Below are 20,817 nucleotides of genomic sequence, written 5' to 3' on the forward strand. Positions count from 1 at the left end.
TGTCTTCTGTTATCTTGTGGGAAACTACCATGAGGTAGTTTCACCTGATTGCTATGTGCAGCCTGGATGCTTTATCTAATTCTCAGGTGAATGATTTCACCTTTGATAACACAGTACCACTGAAAAGCTTTTGGAGCCGAGTCATGACTGCTCCAGAAGGAAAAACTGCCAGTGCTATAAAAGAGAAGTATGGAAATAAGCAATCCCATACAAAATTGTACTGTTCAAGGTTGAGCTTTTACTTAAGGCAAAATATAATCACAGCTTTAATATTCATAATATGGATATACACAGAGTTTGCTCCACCACTATGAAGCTTAGTATTATCACTGCTTTTAAAAAGCTATAAAATCTAGTTTCTATCATAATCTACAATACAAAACTAATACAATAAACACATTCTGAAGGATCACAGTGTTTAAAACATCAGAAGAGCAGGGGTCCTGCTTTTAAATGATAAGGTGCATTTCTAAAGAATCAAATCAGTCTTGATTCTGTAGGGCCTGTATCATATTATGGCTGCAAATGGCTATTACACTGAGAAACCAATCTAGGGTGCGGCATGTACTCAAGAAACAAACACCGTATGTTGGAATATATTGAATAATCAAGCGTCACCAACACAAACTAGGCATGAAATAACACCCTTTCTTAGTAATGCCATTTAAGTTCCCTGTACTTTTTATTGGTATTGGCATTCGTGTATATTGCAGACATATTGAGGGAAAATGGGAATAAAACTGCTACCAAATAGGGCCCTGCATATGCAAACACCCATGCTTTCCTCTTACTATATGAACAAGCCTTACTAATTCCATGGAACTCCTGTGCAGAGGAAAGTTCGCAGGCCTGGGGCCCAAAATGATGCAGTTTTGCCCCCATTTCACACCTGTGGAAGGACCTAACCTTGCATGCCTGAAACCAAGTGGAGATTCACCGTTGACATCAGCAGGTGGCACAACAGGCCCTTAAAATGAGCACAGGAGGCCAAATCAGTGGCAAAATCAGACCATTGTTAGAGGAAATCTTTCTTCTCTCATGTGTGGTCATGGTAATGGAGACAGAAGCAGAGTTCAATTTCTGGTCAGACAACCTTTCTCTTCCATATGAAGTAGAAATAAATGTCTGAATAGGATTTGTTTTCTATTCACTATGGGACATAACTGATGTCAGGACTTCTACATAAAATTTTCTGTTGCTGAATATCACTGCATTATAAAGTATCTTTTATTCAAATATTACACCACTAGGCAAAGTGAGTTTTTAATTAATTTTCTGCCATTCTAGTTGGTATTGCTGTATTTGACCTAAATGCCTCCACCTTCGCTTTGAGTCATGCAATGAACAAAGTCAAGGGACTCCCTTGTAAGTATTAAAAATAAATAATGGCCTTATGTATTTTCAAGCAGATTGCGATTTATAAATTGACTTTTTCCAGAGCATGATGTAAAATTTTAAGCACACAGGGTACGGGACCAACAGTGACATCAGTGATGGTACAAATTAGTCAGGAGGTTTAATAGCTGAAACGTGGGTCGAAAAGTTGGTGCATGGTGGCTTTTTGGATCTATGTTTTTAAACTGCCTAAGCATCACTAGTGTGCATCACTTCTGTTAAATGACAGGAGTAGGTTCAGCTACAGGCAGCTCCTTCATAGGCAGCCTTTTTTCAGCGTATGATGACTTTGCTATAATGGCAATGAAGCGTTGTTCAAGGCAGCTAAAACCTGCACAGTGTGCACTGTACCACTATCGGTGGAATAAAGCAAACTGTGCTCTTCTCTTAGAAAATGCCTATTCACATCCCTTAACTGCTGTATTGTTTCGTGGGCCCTGAGCATTTTTGGCTTATGGCTTTGAAGTATGTTGTTCCCTCAGTAATGTGATTTTTGGTCATTTTCTTATTTCTTTTCAATTTAGCTTTCTGCTGCTTACTCCTTAGTCCAAGACATATTTTTAGAAACTGAAATGTCTTCTCAGAGCAATCTAGACTGTGCTGTTAGCCAGTAATTGCTCATCGGTGTAGTTCTTCACAGGAAGATTACTCTTTAAAATCTACAGGGCAATTTTTATTCCTGATATACTAATCTTCCTACAGATTAGAATATGCACTCATGCCAGTGAATATTCAAGGTATGTAGGAGAAGATTACCGCACCTGAGATTTACTTGTCAGACCTCAGAGAGACACTCTGGCCATGGATCCTATAGGTCCAAGTAACAAGGATATATTCTCAAAATGCATGTATACGCTGAAATAGGTCACCGTTTGCATAAAACATGCAGTATGTTGGCAGATGCTATAACTGTATATGTAGATAACAATGTAAGTACAAAAATTTGATTGCTTATGAAAGTTTCCATTTGCACATATTGCACCTGTATGTTTCTGAATACATCAGATACCTACATTTCGTTTTTTCCACAGTATTTTAAAAACTAATCAGTATTCTTATCATATTCTCTACGTGTCCATATAATTATTATTAGAACATCAAAGTGGCATTACTTAATTTCACAGAGTAGCGAAAAGGGTGACCGCTTTACTTGCATTCATTTGTGCATATTTCCCAGAACTATTTAAATGTGTATTTTGGGATGTTTAGCCAGTTCACTTGTTTTTGATTGTCTTAAGAGAACTGACATACTAGGGAAGTGAATATGCTCCCCTTAAAGTCTCTCTTTGTTTTATTTAATGATATAAAACATCAGTGACAGTTGTTATACAGTATAATGATTTTTCCTTAGCAGGTGGGAAATGGCAGAGCCAGTGAGAAGAGACCACCTGGGAGCGTAAAATAATGTAATGCCAATAAGTGGAACACCCCTCTTCAGCAAAATTAATCAAGCTGATTTTCAAGAATAAAAGACCTTAGCTGCTGCTTCAGTCTTCTGAAGTTATTAATAGGTTGGGAAAGAAAGGCAGGGGAACTGAAGGAAACAACAATGCAAACAAAGCAGATATTGAAAGCAGTGGCACAAAACAAGCATGTTATCATGCTGAGAAACTGTGCGTAGCAGGAAAAAATTAAGATGTATTTGTTAGAACTATACTGTTGATGAAACTTATTGCATCTGGCTCTATGAATCCTGAGATCACTAAATCTGGACATTACAGATCTAGTTTCCCTCAAAATTATTCCGTGACAGTAATCTATGGATGACCTACCAAAAGTCATGAATAGTATATAGCTCCTTAAACTGATGTGTAATCTACAGCTTTACTCACAAACAGCACCACACAAACACAGGTACATCACAAATAAGCACCAATACCCACACAATGCATCCTCTTTGCTTTAACAGCATAATCAGAAATACTATTACATCACTTAAATTCCTATTGCCTACACTTTACAAACTAAACACAGTCAAGAAACTAACGTGCGAACATGACGTAGGAACTTGCGTTTTACACTTTGAAAGAGGCTTCTCAAGTTTCTGGTAACACAGTCTTTTGTCACAGCACCATGGCAGAATCTGTTCAGGAATACACTTTTTCAGTCTATTAGGACCTGATTTGGGAGCAGGAGGAGACAGCACCCAGCTGAGAATGTCTAGCAAAGGTTGCATGATTGATTTCTCGAAGCAGTAAGGAGGAAACAGAAAGGACTTTATCTTTTATTACACTGAAAAGTGCTGACGGCTCTGCTCAGGTTGCTTTCCTGTCGATGTCTTAAAAGCAACAAATGAAGGTTGTAACAGCATGTATGTAACAGCATATATAGTACAAAGGAAAAAAAAATCAGATAGACAATTAAGAAGAGGAAAAAGATGAAAAAAACCTGCTCATTTAATGATTGGTATTTTCAGAAGAGCCCTGGGGCATATTTACACTGTCTTCAGAAGCTGTGACTACAGCACGTCTAGTAGCCACCTTAACCCAGCTAGGTCAAGTACGAAAAGCCACGAAGCTCTAAGAATGAGCTCAAACTGCCATGTCTGATGAAACAGATGAATAATTATGTTCCAAGATTGTAGAAGACGCATCCCATGAGACTGGATGTTTATGTTACTGTTACTGATCTTAAGTGTCAGTAAAGAAAGCATGCGTGCTGCCCTTGCTGAAGTCAGTGCTGAACTCGCATAACTTGCAGAGAGATGTTTGGGACCTAGATTTTGAAAACTGGGTGGTTGCATGGGTTTTCTCATTGTTGAATGGACTAACTCTTACTCAGATATCTATTTTCTTTCTCACAGGATTAGTACCAAATGAAGCCAAACACGTGCCTTCATATATGGAGAAGGGTTGCAGAGACAGAAGATTGTTTTGTGGGTGCTGTTGAACACAACACAGAGCAGAGTGGAGTCTCCCCTGAATGTAAATCAGAACGAATTAATTGTACGAAGAGACGCCAATGGAAAACCGCCAGAAAACTGAGTTCTTAACATATATTTCCTGCCATTTATGAAGAATTCTATTAAAAGATAAATGCAAACATGATTGCTAAAAGTTAAGCATAATAAAATGGAGTGATTTTATTTACACCTATTATGGTAAATTTTAACATATATGTGGTATATGTTACAAGATCGGCATTCACGACTTGATTAGGATCTGAGTTACTGTATTGATTTATTGTGCTCTAGATTTATTGAGGTTTTGGCAAAGATTTTCTTCTTCAAGCGTCTCCTGAGAAATAACTAACTGGAAACAATTAAATATTGTGGCCCAGTGATAATTAAAAAGTAGGCACTGGGGACAAAATCTAAAGGTCATGATTGCTATGCTGATACGTGTAGATTCTGTTAAGGCTTAAGTTTGGAGTTGTTTGGGTTTTTCTGACTGTATAGTTATCAAAACACTAGGCCTTTTTGTTTTATGTTTGCATCTCTGAATAAAATGATTGGCAATAAATGTCGGATTGCAACAGCTTGAGCCCAGATCATAGCAAAACCTATTTCTCTGTCTTACAGTAAGACAGAACACAGTTACAATAGCTGTCTAAATGCTATGGCACAAATGTTGTTACTTACATGTTTTAGCTGGGTGACATTACCCTAGAATAAGAATTGAGACTGAAAAGCTACTGGACCACAGGGAAAAAGTGAATAGGCCAAATTTTACCTTCCTTAAACCTTTGTTTAAAAGGTTCCAGTTAGGAAATATATTAGACACCCGCATTACAAGAAAGAACTAGAGAAGAATCCTACTTAGGATCTTCCACTACTGACAATTGACGTTGCTCTCATCTAACAGGAGCATTTAAACATGGCTGGGCAGAGCGTGCGCATGTCTCCACTGACTTCTTGATTTACCCTCACATGTATACCTCCCTGTGAAATACATCCTCCTATGCGTAAGCATCTCACTGCTCAGAGTAACATAGTAAGTGACATTAATGGCTTTCTTAAAAGACCTTTTATCCCACAAATAATAAACACATAACAACTACATATTGAATTTTAACATTTCCATTCAGCAAAAAATCCCTAAATTCTTGACAAACTGATACAGAACTGCATTGCTTTATTCACCAATGAAATACGGTTACTTCTACGATTAAGTAATTAATTAGAGCTGCACAGTGCAAGACAAAATAGCAGAAGTCCTAATCTGCAGCTTATAATAATGCAAGCCATCTCATTAAAATAACAGTGGCAAGAGTAGCAATGGGATTACTATATTAAAATGCGGAAGGACTGCAAGACCTGGCTCCAACTTACAGCCTGATCAAGGCCCACTGAAATTAAATGGGAACTTTAATCCATTAGGCATTAAAAATAAAGAAACTGTCATCTCCTCCAGCTGAGAATGCAGGAAGAGAGACTGCATTGTTTGGCAGTGCATGTAGGTCAGCTTTTCCACCCTAACTGCAATTTTTGACATACTGGTCTTCCCAATCTGTCTTTAAAGGTAATTGCATTATTTTATTCCAATATAAATAAAAATAAATAAATAGTAAATATATTTTAAATACAGATATTGATTTTATAGTTTTTTTAGTACAAATCTACATTAGCATTTTCTTTAGCTTTCAAGTACCGTGTCATAAATATAATACATATAAAACAACATATGATTGCAACCTTAAGTGCTAGTGCAACTATTGTTGAGCAACCCATTTATTTCTATAGCTACAAATCATTTGGGCATATATATTATTTTGTTAACCAGGAAAAGAAGCAATTTTGAGTTTTGTTATCAGGTTTTCCTTAAGATCAGTATGCCACCCACGGTTTGCATTCAGTTTGCAGGGTTTGGAGTGAACAATTCATCAAGGACAATAGATTTTGCATCCTCCGAAATGTGTATGTTATTGTTCAGAAATGCTGCTATAAGTAATTAATTTTTAAAGGAAGCTTTTGTATCACTGAACAATACTTATCTAGCAATGCTGTACCGTGAAGAAAGCATCTGCCTGCTGTATCTTTGCTACAGAACTTTTCGGTCCAAGTCTTCTCCATGGCTCCTCCACTCATCTTCCCTGTGACAGGGGAAGTACTGACAAGCAGTGACACGGTTACAGTAAATCAGTAAGGAGACCAGCTCCTCGCCACAGACTGAGCTCTGAAAGGAAAGGTCAAGTTCAGTTCTCATTTACACACATGAAACCCCACTAGCTGAAATGAACCAGTGAAACTGCAGGCTAAATATATAGCTATCTACAACTATCATTATACGCACATGAAGACGAAAGAGCTCCAAGATACAGGTATTTCTAATACACGTTACTAGAACTAGTAGATGTGGTTTAGGTAAAAAATCCCAGATTTTGCCCTTGTGCAGTGTAGTGACATGTCTACGACACCCTCCCCGGTAAGTGCATCGCTGCATGAAGACTTGTTTTTGCAGGTCTCTTTTTAAAACCTACTGGATGCATCGATGTTTCTTCTTTGCATTGTCCCTGTAATTCTAGCTTGCCTTTTTTTTTTCTTCTGCATAACCACCAAATTATAAGTTTGATAATGCCCCTTTCTCTCTCACTTGAATAATTAGATTTTGCTTCTTATTACAGCTAAATATCTATCACATCAGATTCAATCGCTTCCCCCATTTTTTTTTTCATTGACCCATTTTGTTTTTTGACCACACACTTCCCTCCCAAAGCCCCAGTGTATTTTCTTTTTCACCTGACTCCCAGCTACGTTAAGGCTAGCATTAGTGGTACCACTGGCTTGTTTTGTAAATAGCCTCTCTTGACAAATAAGTGAAACCGCAGGTGCCCTCTCCCATTGCCACCAGGATGAGGCCCTGGAGAATGTTACTCTCTAGACAAAGACACTGAAGAGCGGAAACTCGGCTTGGTTGGGTTGCAGCAAGTCAGTCAGGAAACACACAGTTCCCGAGAAGCCTTCATACAGACTATATACACTTTCTAATGCCCGGGAACCAGCCTTAAATTCTTCTGTAAATAAGAACTCTGCAAACCTAAGAAACAGGGAAAAAAAAAGAAGAAAGTTTGTTATTATTTGGTGTCCCTGTATGTCTACTTACTTGCTGTTTGAAAGCATCATTTTAATAGCATTCAATGATTAAAAAAGTAGAATGTTCATTATTTAACCTTATGTGGAAATTTTACACTCTCCAATTTCCACGATAAACTGAGGTCCGTGAGATCTAGAAAAGCCAAATCTTTGCGATCTGTACATGTGTTATGCTTCTTTGAGTGCTACAAACTTTTTCTGATGTCTATGAGACATATTAGTAAACAAATACTTTTTAATAACTTTTATCTTGGTTGTTATTTCAGCAGGATGCAAGCAATGTTTCACATTGATGTAACAAATTCTCTAATGCTGAAATGACTACACAAAAAAATGTTCTCACTTAAAAGCAAATGGCTGAAAATAAGTCACTCTAATTACCACTTCCCCTCATTATGTAAGGAAAACAGTAACAAACACTGAATACTACCTTCTTAAACATGTATAGTAAATTACAGAAATAAAATTAAAGATAACTGCAGCACGGTGACAGAATTTTCAGTGGGATATACTTGCTTGCATCAGGACAAAATGGAATTAACCCCACTAGCTAAGCCGAATAGCACAATGTCAAACTGGCTAAAACTGGGAATGATAACTTAAAAAACAGCAAGTATGTTTGGCTGTTCTGACCTCGTGTCAGATGAGACCTGGATGCGCGCCGTGCCTCCCCACCTGCGCCGCTTCCCTCCGCTCGCGGGCAGGGAGGGAGGGAGCCCCGGAGAACCCGATGCTTCTCCCACCACTGGCAGCCTGGAAGCGGGACTGCCGGGCTCCCCGCAGAGCGCGCCTGCCCCACCACCCACAGGTAGCATTGCACCTGAGGCTTAAACACTTAGGCTACATCAGAGGGTGGTGATCACAGGCTCTGAGCAGCTTTATAAACGTTCTTGAAACTTTCTGGCATTACCCTGAATCCAGAAAGGTAGGAATGCTGACCTTTGTGCCCTGTAAATGTATTTTGAGTTTCCAGTGAGCCTGTACAGCAGCAGGAACACATAAGCACTACCAGCCACTCCATGGCATATTCCAGGTCCCTTCTTCAACAGGCCTTTCTGCCAAGTTAGCTCTCCGCAGCGGATACAAGTGTCCAGATATTGAGGCTTCTTGGAAACCAGGTAAGCTTTGGCAAACAGATATGCAATGCCTAGGAAAATAGCAGTGAGATTGTCTTTTGTAATAAGTAGGCCAAGCGTTTCATAGAACACATAAGAAAATAAAGATTAATACACTAAAAACCTGCAGTCTCATGCTCTACACATGTCAAAGTTACGTATCTATATGCTACATATGGAGGTGAGAGTATCTGGTATGCTAAAAATATGAACTTATCCACTCCCTGTGACAATACCACTTTCGATCTTTTCAATGCATTATTGAATGTCAGGGTTTACTCTAACATTCCCAGTCTTTCATCAATTTAAAACAGTAGTCACATTTTTACCTTTAAAACAGTAAACTCTTAGCACTGTCTTCTATTGGTTTCAAATCCCCATTCACCTTACCTATTTACAATGACAGAACACAAGGATAGGCAAGATAATTTCTTACATTGGCAACAGATAGAATTTTTTACTGAATGAGAAAAATAAACTTGCCTTTTTTTTTTTTCAGTAGGGCCCATGCTGCTTTATTCTAGTTATAAATAGTTATGCATACTAAGTTCTGTTAAAAAAAAAAAAAAGCTATTGGGCTTCTTTTTAGAGGGGATTCAAATAAATTAATCATAATCTTCAACAGAGCACTGCACAGCTCAGTTCACGGTAACCTTCGAAGAATGCACATGACACATAACTAAATCAAGCGCCTAAGGAAATGTTTAGAATAGCTCGCTTGTGGTCTGAATATAATATACACTGAAGTAGCTGAAAAGCATTCTTGTAAACTACACGTGCGTTATTACCCAAGAACAGTGATGGGATACAGGATTTTCTGGGGAAGAACAATAGCAATTGATGAATTTACATGTCTCAAAATGTCTCCTAAAGTAACTTCTTTATGCCCTTTGGGATTTTGTCACTTTTGTTGAGTCTCACTGCATATGTATCCACTAACAGTTAAACCCAAGTCAAAGACCACTCTCAAGATACTGAAACAAAGAGGGCATCTTCCCTGCAGGTTTCATCACTTGGCCACCCATGCTGTAGAAGTAAGTTTTTCCTCTTAAAAATAAGGAAGGATGGTAAGCAAAAGCTGTTTTCACTTCACTTCATTATAGTGCGAGAGCAAGAAGCTTGTTCCTTAATCATACCAACAAAGAGATAATTTATTAGCAGAAAGCACACTTAAGGGATGTTAATTATAATGTACTCTCTGTGATTTAAATAGAACACCTTTAAAAGCAATGCATCAATGCTTATGGACATTCTTTAATAAAAGTAAGTTTTTCTGTAACCTTCTAGGTTCATGCTACCAAGCCAACATGACTAGTTAGCAATAAAATCCTGCCTGGGGGTAAAAAAGAAATTTCAATATACAACATTACTTGCCAAAATTGCTAATGTGTAGGATTAGATTCTGAACTGACAGACATCAGCCTTACATCATGAAACCAAACTAAGGATTGATTCTCTTCCTCTCTGAAAAGCAGTTTTATATGGGTGACTTTCAGAAAAAATGCCCCTTTCCAGTACAAACTCCCCTTCACATGAAAATACTTTGGTCAGATTTATGCATTATCCACGTAATAAGTGCAGCTTAAACTTTGATTCTGATGAGGGGGGAAAAAAGCTATTGTGAAGGCCTTCCCAAAACTCACAGATGTGTCCCTATCTGTGTTCTTTCGCATACTATTTCTCTGTCCAGCCATATGCTGTCTTTTGACTCAGCTGTACCATTCTTTGAGGTCTTGTCACGAAAGGGAGCAAGAGCAGAAAATATACAGTTCAGGATCACCAGAATTCTATGCTTTTAAAGCAGAAAATATGCCTATCCTTCCAGCTGCTTCAGCAATAAATAAAACACTCTTATCTGGAAGAAAGAGCCTAAATAGTTTGCTTGCATCTCATAAAACGTCAAAATCGGTCAAATTCAACCTGACGTTATCTTCTACATGGAATCACCTAACACGGAAAAGCATTGTGATCAGCATCTGGCTATTCATAATGGGAAAAGAACCTGGAGCTCCATGACACCAGTGTACGAGCTCGTTCTCCCGCTCAATTGTCTCTCCCAGCTCAGGAGGCCAGTTGCTGTTCTGTTCTTGGTCCATAAGAAAATCAACGCTCTGCCACACAAGCTCCTGATCTGCTGGCTGCAGGTACTCATAATAGGAAAGCAACATCTGAAGGATTGATGAAAGCCCATGTGCCGCACCTGTAATGAACAGAAACAGTCAAATCAGAGGGCAGGTATAGGTCCTACCTCCATCTCACAGCAGCTTTCCCTTGGGACTGATTTCCTTGTCAAGTGCATGGCTCTTTCATCTTCTTTATGCGTATTACAATAGTGCTTGGAATAAAAGCTTTCTAGGTGCATGACACTATGATTTGTTACTACTTCTGTCATTTCCAGTTCCCTTAGCTGTGCAAAAATACATATGATTTTTTTCTGCTCTCACTCCGATATGACTGAAACTCAGTGTGTGAAGTTAAACTGAACCTAAGCTGAATACTGTTTCAAGACATTATTGTTCTTGACACACTGCTGAATCTGGACCATTATTCTGAAGTCTTTGTTGAACCCAAATTGAACCTGGACAATAAATGGCATTCCCAGTTACTGATAGACAGTGTCAGTCAGCTAAAACTTAAAATTCAGTGCACGAATTGTCTGTACCTGCCAGGGTCTGTGGAGCAGCACCACTCAGTGACTTCTCCCTCTGCTCTCCTGCCAGAGAAATCGCTAACATCTGCAAACCAATCTCACACTTTCTGTAGTGTGATATTGTGCCTTGAGGACTCCACTAGGGCCCTGCTCCATGACCTTTCACCACTGCTTCAGATGAGCTCCAACTAAGCTGCTCACGATGGGTAGGAGCTGACCATATGCTTGAGTTGCACTGCTACAGCCAAAAAATGCTCTGCAAGTCCCTGTGTGGCAACAGCAGCTAACAAATAACATCCCCTGACAGTTCTCTCTGGTAATCTTCTCCACACAGGCATGGGTACCACACCTGTCGCTGCCTCCGTCTGGCAAGGGCAGATTTACCAGGGCAGAAAGGAGAAGAGGGAATGAAGCTGCTGCCTGCCGCTCCCCTGGTGCAGGACGGGCACCTCTTGTGGCCCCCAGCATTAGGCAGCATTGGTCCTTCCCTCCAGCTCCTCAGTCCCACTTAGCAGTCTTAGGAGGTTGGATGGTCCCAACTCAGTCGGGAGAAATCTTACACTGTAGGTTTTAGATGTTTTATTTCTGAAGCGTCTACTGGCTCAGTGTCTACACACAGCATCATTTTCAAAGCAGTTGGTGTGTTTTACTCACCAAGATACTCTGTTCCGTAGTAGGAATACATGAGTGGGAATGGTTTCCTCTTCTTCACTGCGTACTGCTTTCCTGATTCTAGTATGGCCAGGCAAATTGATTTTATTTGTGCTGGGGTCAGCACCTAAAAAGAAACATCAAAACAAACATCAAGGCTATTATAATAATTTTTTTTTTTAGGCATTTTTCAGGGCTCTGCTTTTTTTGCTGGTGCACAAGACAAAGTACTGCCTTTAATCTTATGAGCATGCCATAATGTACATCCTTATTAGGAGTTCCTTACAAAAAACAGTTAAGTTTACATAATGTTTCTCAGAAATAGAGTTTCATCCCGTCTCAGGAAAGTGAGTGTCAAATATTTAGCTGCACAGATGAGGTGAAAAGAGGCTCACTAAGAGCTCCTGCCTTTCCTTCCCAGAGATGCGTCAGTTTGATGGAAGCTGACAACAAGCCCAGGCAAGCTGCAGAACAAGAACCTCCAGACTGGAGGAAGAGACATTAGGAGAAGACAAAGGAAAACAGACCTATAGAAGAAGTGAATGTTACAGGCTTTATTGGGACACACTGAGGTACACAGATTTTTCTCAGATAATATAAAAAAGAGGAAGCAAAGAAGAGGTTACTAAATTTTATTGAAAATCAATACTACATATGTGGGTTCAGAAACATCTTAGTAAAAGAATCAGGCCTTCTTCAAGAACGTGATAAGAAAAATGAAGTGCAAGACAGGCTTCTATGAAGAGAGACTAGCAATGTTTATGGAACTTTATCATCATGAACAGGTCAACACTGCCTTTAATGCAGTCCTAAGAAATGACTAATGCCTTACTCTTAGTGGTGTCAAAAGTAAATAAGATCGACAAATTATATATTTCACCAGACATGAACTTTTCCAAGTTACTGACCTAAAGCATTCAGTGAGGAATCGGTTTTACAGGTTTTAACTACTGCTCTAATGACATGTAATTCACTGAAAACATCAGCATTTTCCTGTCAGCCACATCTGTACATTACTGAACAATACCTAGGTCATTAAAATAATTTAGTTCTAGTGTTTTGGCTTTAGGGGAAAGCCTGTATGGCAGCTGTACTTTGCAAAAAAATATTTCAACTTGTGAAAAGAGAACTGAGAAAGAAAAAAGGCAAAATGAGGCAGAAAAAAGAAAAAGGCTGTAGAAATAGCCTTGACAAGATAAACAGTAATCCTAAAACTAACTGGAATATCAAGATAATGTCTTTAAAATGTTTCTGAACACATTTGGTTTTGCTGTAATTTGTACTACCATAGGATTTACAATTACTTCTTCAAGTTTGAAAAATACTGTTAGCATTAAGTATGGAGGCAACATCTGTTATCAACCACATTCTCTCATTTGCCATGTAGAAGATGCTATGGATAATTAATGTCACATAGAACTTGACTGAAAACTAATGGCTGAAACATCTTGTTTGTCTATCTTACCTTGCTCCCTGATAACAAGGCATTTTATTACAGCTGCTCCAAATGACTATGATATTTGTACAACCTGGAGAACAACCTACTTCTGATCTTGATTAGTGTTCTTTAATGTTACTGCAATAGAAGTAAATAAGCTGTTAACATCTGGAGACTTCACTCATTTCCAGTCATTTTTAAATGAATTGTTTTAGCTTCACTGAATTTAAAGAAACAGTTTAAATCCTAAGCAAACAAGGAGATCAGAGGCACGGTGAGACACACTGCATTCTCTCTCTCATTTTACTGTCTTGCAGTTTGGGACCTAGTCCTCCAAACGCTATACTTTGTAAAATGATCAGTAAGGTAATACTTTAAAAATAAACGTGAAGGATAAGATCTCCTAGTTGTAATTCTGGAAGGCAAAGGCATGCTGATTAGAAAAACCATAATTAGTTCATTTTCTGTATGTAATGGTTCCTTCACTTAATAAATCAACTGGCTTTCAATACAAACCATGTTTTGCTAAGTATACTTTTATGTTCAGCACATTTAACTTTTAAACTGAATTAATGACTATTTTAAAATGCTGATTGTGTATTTTAAATGGATTTAAACTTCTACCTAAATCCAGCCTTGCACAATGCTTCATAAAGAAGCATCAGCTAGCAAGAAATGCATTGTTCACCATTTTCTAATATAAAGTAAGTGCAAAAAGTCAAACACTTAAGCGCTATGACTACTTAAGTGTATAGATAGTATACCCTTTTGGCTGGCATAATGATATATGCTAACGAATATCACCTCTTTTTCAGAATGCAAAAAAAGCCCACATGCAAAACCAGATGAAAAATGATTATTTAAAATCATGATTGAATGGATGATAGAAATCAACTCATCCTGACCCACTTCCACATTACCAAAGAAAATGGAAAAGATAACCTGTATATCCTGAAAGCTACCTTCTCTCTGGCCACTCAGACTGACCTATACACTTAAGGCAGATAGGAGATGTGTTCTAATAGCTAAATAAGAAAATTTTTGTGCTGACTCCAAATATCTCTTACCAAGTGCCTCAATGCACAGTCATTCTAGGCTGCTGCCTGTTTTCCAAAACACTTGAATATGAAGAATTTGTATTTGATCCTTATTCTAGGAAATGGCTGGCTGGAACAGAGACCCTCACCATCATTATTAGTGGCCTTCCGACGGCTGAATGATCAGAGATCACACTTAAGATCTCCATCGGCTTGCTACATTTTATTTCAACCAAATCTGTGTTAAAGCCTCCTCAGATTTCTTTCCCCTTGCCAAGAAATAAAATCTGTGGCTAGTCTTTGTATGCTCCCTCACAATATTTTTAATAAAACAGCTAAAAACTTATGACCAAAACAACAATCATAGAATACATTAATTGTAATCACAGATGGTGTAGCCGTGGTTCTACAAAGTTCATTTTCATTTCAGTGTAGTTGCAATGCCTCCTTGCCCCTGGGAATTACTGAAGCAATATGTTTAATTAGGGATGGCAAAGAAATAGACTGATCATCCCAAAGGCTTTGAAAGGATAAATTGCATATTGATATCACGTGCTCTGGTGAAAGCTGTCAGATGCTTTGATGAAGAATAAAGCCAATACAAGAATATGCTACGCAGAAAAAAATTTCATGCTTGAGAAGATAGCTACATTTTTTGAGAAACTTCTTGAATGTCATTTAATATGAGCTGGCTACACAGTGGGTAAAAATATTCTTTATCATGTCAGTACTTAGCCAAAAGACTACTGACACTAAGAGATATCTTGCTGGTGGCTTAATATTTCAGCTAACTCTTTTTGTATTTTTAAAGACACCACAACCTATCCTATCACATTAGAAGGGTTCATTTTAGTCTCCTCACTAGACCGAAGTTTGGAATACATGCATTCCACATTTTCCTTGCAATTTCCATATCAATTGGTCAGCGGAGTTCTTTATTTTCTGTTTTAAATCATTGTCCGGTGATGCTGTGTGCTGTTAAAGAACTGTTCCACTCACACTGGTGACAGCTGCGCTCCCATATACCTTTTACTTTAAGCACAACACTTAAGTAGCACTATAATACTTAGTATTTGTACTACTGCCTGTGCCTAGGAGCCCTACTTATAGTAAAAAAAAGTGATCGTTTCTAAAGTATCTCCATTTTTCTCTTGTGCCACTGCAGACAATATGCCTTCTCCCATTAAGGCACTCCACAAACTTGTGAATTATTTAAGGCAGGTACTTTATTCAGAAAATCCCTGTTAAAAGTCAGCAAGGAAGTGCTATGTCTACAGCAATCACAGAACACCATGCTTTTTTGTTGTTAGCAGTCTTCCTCAACCTGAGATTGGTTAGTTGGAAGTAAGTCATTTCACAAATCCTTTTAATCTACTAAGACAGGTTTAATAATACATTGGTTATGACAATGCTAGGCCCTAGATATATGTTTCAAAAATTGTAGACAGAAGTCTTGACCTTGAGGATTAGGCAGAAAGAAGCAGGACTAGTTCTTCTTTGCTTCTGATTACAATAACATTTTCAGCACTTCATCACTCTTCTGAATGCTTGCTACAAGCCCCTCGGCTCATGATTTGCCTTTTGAGAACCACTGCTACATAAAACTGAATACTGTATTGAGTATATTTGAGGACTGTAAGCTTTTAATTCTTTTAAAAGATCTGCATTTATTTTCTTAGGGCTCTTTCCTGTATGCAAGTAACAGAAGGCATTACTGAATGTCAAGTATAATTACCTTTTTATAGATGTATCAGTACTTTTAGGAGGTAACAGCTACGCTTACGTTATTGTGGAAAAAGCCTTCTTCTATGCATATAAAATTTTTAATATGCATCAAACACATCAAACCTCTGTCATACTTCTAAAAAGCCATTTACATGAATTTGATCATACACTTCTTCTGATGCTGTAGAAAATGTCAAAAATAAGCTGAAAAAAATGGGTCAGTCTACAAATAACCTAAAAGGAGCTTTGCCATTAGTCTCCTATGCTGGAAGCCCAGCAGAGGGAGCTTGTGAATTAGTTACAATACTAAAAAATACTGTAAAAAAACATATACATGTCTGTGTTCAGCAGGACAGCTGACTCAAGCAGAAAGATACTGGAGCCAACTTGGTAATTACATGATACTGCACCGTGTGATGCACTGCACTGTGTGATGTTTAAAAGTTCATACCTTAAGCTTGATCTTTTTCTACCAAAGACAGAGGCTGGGATTGTTCAGGGACCTTTCTGTGCAATGTCATGGCCAGTTGTTTTTTTTTCTTTCAGATGATGCTAACACCTGAAGCCATAGAAGAGCAGCAGGTACAAAGACAGAGGGGTCTGCCTGCCCCTAGTGTTATTGCAGTTTGATTGACATACCTCCCCTGCAGCACAGTGGGAAACCCAGCTCCAAGTGCACAGCTGTCTGCTTTCCTTAGGAGCAGTGTCAAGTACACCCTTCTTTTAAAAAAAAAAAATATTTTTTTTAAATCTCCTGAAAACTTTGTTCAAGAAATCGGATTAGTTCCTGAAGTACTACTGATACTGTTGCTAACGCAGTAGGTTCATGCTGTAACAGCACCGTGAATAGTACTTTCTAGAGAGCATGCTTCCCCAAATTTCTCACATTAACACGACTACATGACAGTGTGTGTAGACTCAGCACAACTACTAATATGATTGTGTCAGTTCATTGGAAAATGGTACTTGACTGCAATCTTGAGTAAAACAGACCACTATAGACGCCACTGGTATTGCTTGTTTTTAACATGTAAATCTGGGGGTTTTTGAAGCTTGCTCTTTGCCTCAGCAGCATGGAAACAGCAATGTCAGTCCTGTCCTGTATTGTGGGTCACTAATCATGAGTTCAATCAGAAACTGAAGGCTGCATTTATTCCTGATGAATCAGATCACTGGTAAAGAAGACAATACAGCATTTCTGTTATTGCTAACAGAGTACAAAACTTCCACAGGTCTCACTCGCCAGTACTGCATAGCACTAAACCCATCAAATTCTGCTGTTAAACCTGTCCTTCAGAAGGGGATAATTCCAGACACGGCTGCAAATGAAATGCTGCAGAGAAGGATGGAGCACAACTGCTCCTGTAGCCAGGAGGCTGTCTGAGAGTAGCTGGTGCTGCTACACAGTCGGTAAAATGCAATGAGCATTTCTATTCATTGTGTCCAAACTTAAACACTGGAGAGTTTCAGGGAAAAAAGAGCAATCGGCCTTTCTTCAAGCTCCCCCTATCCTGGGTCAATGAAGAGAGAGGGAAAACATGCGTTTCTCTGGTTACACTCTGTTGCTCATTCCTATCTATATTCCCCCCAGTTAATGACAGGCCCCAGCATCTCTCATGCAGCTGCACGAGGGTACGGCTGGATACAGCTATCTAGTTCTAATATAGTGGCTCTCCTAGGTCTTGGGAAAGAAACAGGAGGTCACCCTCTTTACTTGGAGAAAGTAGGGAAGCACAACCCCCCTGCTCTCTGCTGCTGGAGAACTGAAGCAGGAAGGATGTCAAGGAAAAGGTCTAAAAGCAGAGCAGTTCAGATGATAACCAACATGACCGAGGAGGTATCAGTCTGCCTATTGAGAGCTTAGGTGCTGTTCAGCCGAAGGCAGCTGGTCAACAGCAAAGACAGCAGGGAATTGCTCGGGAAGACAAGTCCCACCACAGAAGTGACGTACCCTGGGAGGCACTCTTGTGTTATGGCTTTCAAATGGCAGCTGCCTGCACCCCAGCTGCATGTTCTCTTCTGCCTAGTAGAGGGTTAGCGTTACCACAGAGCACAGAGAGCCAACAATTTAATTTCAAGCACCTCTCCCTAGAATTGCACCCAAATTCAAGAGCATGAATTGAAAGCATGCTTAAAAACAGTAAAAATATAAGATTTTCAAATTAACTGAGAAATAAACCCAGCGCTGCCTGGAGAGGCTTTTTTCTACGTTACAGAATTCCACCCAACTTTTTTCAACAAACAAGTAAAATTCTTCTTTTTTTCCTTTACGGTAATGGCTTTAAACTGAAAGAGGGTAGATTTAGATTATATATAAGGAAGAAACTCTTTACTGTGAGGGTGGTGAGGCACTGGAACAGGTTGCCCGGAGAAGTTGTGGATGCCCCATCCCTGCAAGTGTTCAAGGCCAGGCTGGATGGGGCTTTGAGCAACCTGGTCTAGTGAAAGGTGCCCCTGCCCATGGCAGGGGGGTTGGAACCAGGTAATCTTTAATGTCCCTTCCAACCCAAACCATTCTATGATTCTATGATTTATTATTCACCAGCCTCATAACACACGGCTGAGCCATTCTGGGGGTACAGACCCTGCAAACTGGCCAAAAGGGATGTACCAGTGACCACCTTCTGCAATCCAAATCCTTGTTTGGAGCTCCTGTGTGTCAACCACTCCTCCACCAGACATTGGAGCAGTTTATGACAGCTGCAAATGAGTCGGAGATCAGTGCGGCACAGATACTGCTTTCCTACCATCTATGCTCCCGGCACAGGTAGGAGGAAGATTATTCATGTAAAAGCCTCTTCATCCGTGGGAAATCCTTTGACTCTGTTTAGCGTCAGTCAGAAAGTACATCAGCACACAAGTGCTGTAGTTAGCTTATGCCAAAACTGCAGTGTGGAGCTGTCATTTCCTGATGGGAGATCTATCCTTCTGCACTCTAGATAGGTGTCCCTGACAATTCTGCGTTATGATGATAAACATCTTCCAAGCTGGGCACCTTGCACTCTGGTTTGAGTAACAGGCAGCCCAGTGTGTTGTAGTTGTGCTGCCCCAGGATCCCATCCCATTTTTTACACTAGTAAGCGAGAACATCTGGTCTGCCCATGTATTTTGGATCAGCTTACTTCCCCTTAACAGCAGGTCTGCTGGTTCATTGGAAGTGAATCCATGCCTTCATCTGTTCCACAGACATTTCTTGTTGTAGCAAAGCTGCCACAGTGCTTGAACTGGTTGATGCATGCAACCTATGCAGAGGCATAAGAAGTACTATCCATTCGTCGGCTCCAGAGCAGCAGGAAACAGGATTCATGAAACAGCCTTTCCAAGAGATAAAAACTTCGTAACACAGATGACAGCCTCCCCAAACATTACAGTAACCATGGCAGTGCCTTTAGTTTGAACTCAGACGTGATGCAAGTCCAGTTTAATTGGGCACCACCATTTGCTACCAGGAACTTAGGCAAACCACTCCTTGGAAAAATGAATTTGTTAGTGTTTGTATGCATCTGCAGGTCAACGTGAGATGGGCAGAACTTGATCTCAAATCAGTCAGTAAAGGCTAGTATTTTTCATAGGGAAGCTGACCTAGGCTTAGAGTTCTACAAATGAAAATGGTAAATGTATCTAGAAACCAAAGAAAGTTGATAAGCCATATTTTAAGATGTCCTGAAGGTCTCCAGAAAGAACTGGACACTTCCATTCCTTCATTCTTTTACTTCATCTGGAAAGGAGAGCACTCAGCATCTGACAGGGCACTGATCTAATAAAAGGTAACATTTTTACTTCTGAGGAGCATAAATGTACAAAGAGAAACGTTCATGCTAGGACCTATAAAGATTATGAATTGTATTGCTGCCAAGTTCATGAAGACATAGTTAATTTTGAAGGTGCCGCTAAATGTAGAAGTGAAATCAGACACTGTAAAGCACTGTTGCAAGGGGTAAGACGAAATGAGGGCATCTCTGGTTCAAATCCATAATTTAAGCTCTGAGAAACTTAGTCTAGTTTTCTACGGGAAACTGATAATACCTGTAAAGTTCCAAAACTGATGTTTGGTTAACATAGAGGGACAAGAGCACTGTGTATCATGTCATACGCCTGACTTAACATAACTTTACTGCTGTAGTGATCTCTCCTGGTAGCGGCTATGCGCTTGGTGGCTGGCTAGCTCTCATATTCCTCATCTGGGCTGGGAAGGGCCAGCTGGGCGCTACATTGCAAAAGGTGCCACAAAACAGAGATGGGCTGGCGTAACCGGCCCTGGGAGAGAGGGAAAGGGGCTAAAGAGAGAGAAAAGACTGAAAGAGCTCCTGGGCCCCACAGGCTATGTTAACTAGTTGTGTCTACATCCAAATTCAGTGTGGTACTGGCCTGGAGAAAACACTCAACGATTTGCATATAGCATATTCAGATGATTAAATGTTTTTCTACTGCACCCTTCACTGAGACATCTCTCTGACCAAATTACTGCACAGAACCTGTATGGTCACACAACCTTTTATCCATTTCCAGCTTATCGTAAGTACCATTTTCATGCTGCAATGGTATATAATATTAAAGCTTCACTTGTTTCAACAACAGTAATTATGTTGTTCATGTGAGATCACCAAAAAAGACAAATAAAAGATTACACTGAAAGCAACTACATAATACAATAAATAAAAAGTATAGGATGGGGACAGAGAAAGATTGATTGCTAGTTCCTTGACAACATCTCTAAGGATGTTCATAGTTCAATTCATCTTAAGTAATACCGTCATCTTAATCACTCAGAGTGA

The 20,817-nt window shown here is 39.4% G+C and overlaps 1 protein-coding gene across 2 annotated transcripts in view; it reads right to left on the reverse strand.

Annotated features, from left to right (window-relative positions):
- Positions 1-221: 221 nt before the first annotated feature.
- LANCL3 (LanC like family member 3) overlaps positions 222-20,817 on the reverse strand; it is a 41,393-nt gene continuing 20,797 nt past the window's right edge. The window contains exons 2-5 of one of the 2 annotated variants that reach the window (XM_087758564.1): positions 11,846-11,969; positions 10,544-10,741; positions 8,366-8,573; positions 222-6,509 (exon numbers count right to left, since the gene is read on the reverse strand). In XM_087758564.1, the coding sequence (XP_087614690.1) occupies positions 6,473-6,509; positions 8,366-8,573; positions 10,544-10,741; positions 11,846-11,969 (567 nt within the window). In that variant the 3' untranslated portion in view covers positions 222-6,472. Of the gene's footprint in view, positions 7,371-8,365; positions 8,574-10,543; positions 10,742-11,845; positions 11,970-20,817 lie in introns of both variants that reach the window. The other variant, XM_087758565.1, reaches the window with a different exon arrangement.

Source organism: Nipponia nippon, unplaced genomic scaffold (genome assembly GCF_047370975.1).
Source record: "Nipponia nippon isolate SJK-2023a ecotype South Korea unplaced genomic scaffold, ASM4737097v1 scaffold_2, whole genome shotgun sequence".
Taxonomy (NCBI): domain Eukaryota; kingdom Metazoa; phylum Chordata; class Aves; order Pelecaniformes; family Threskiornithidae; genus Nipponia; species Nipponia nippon.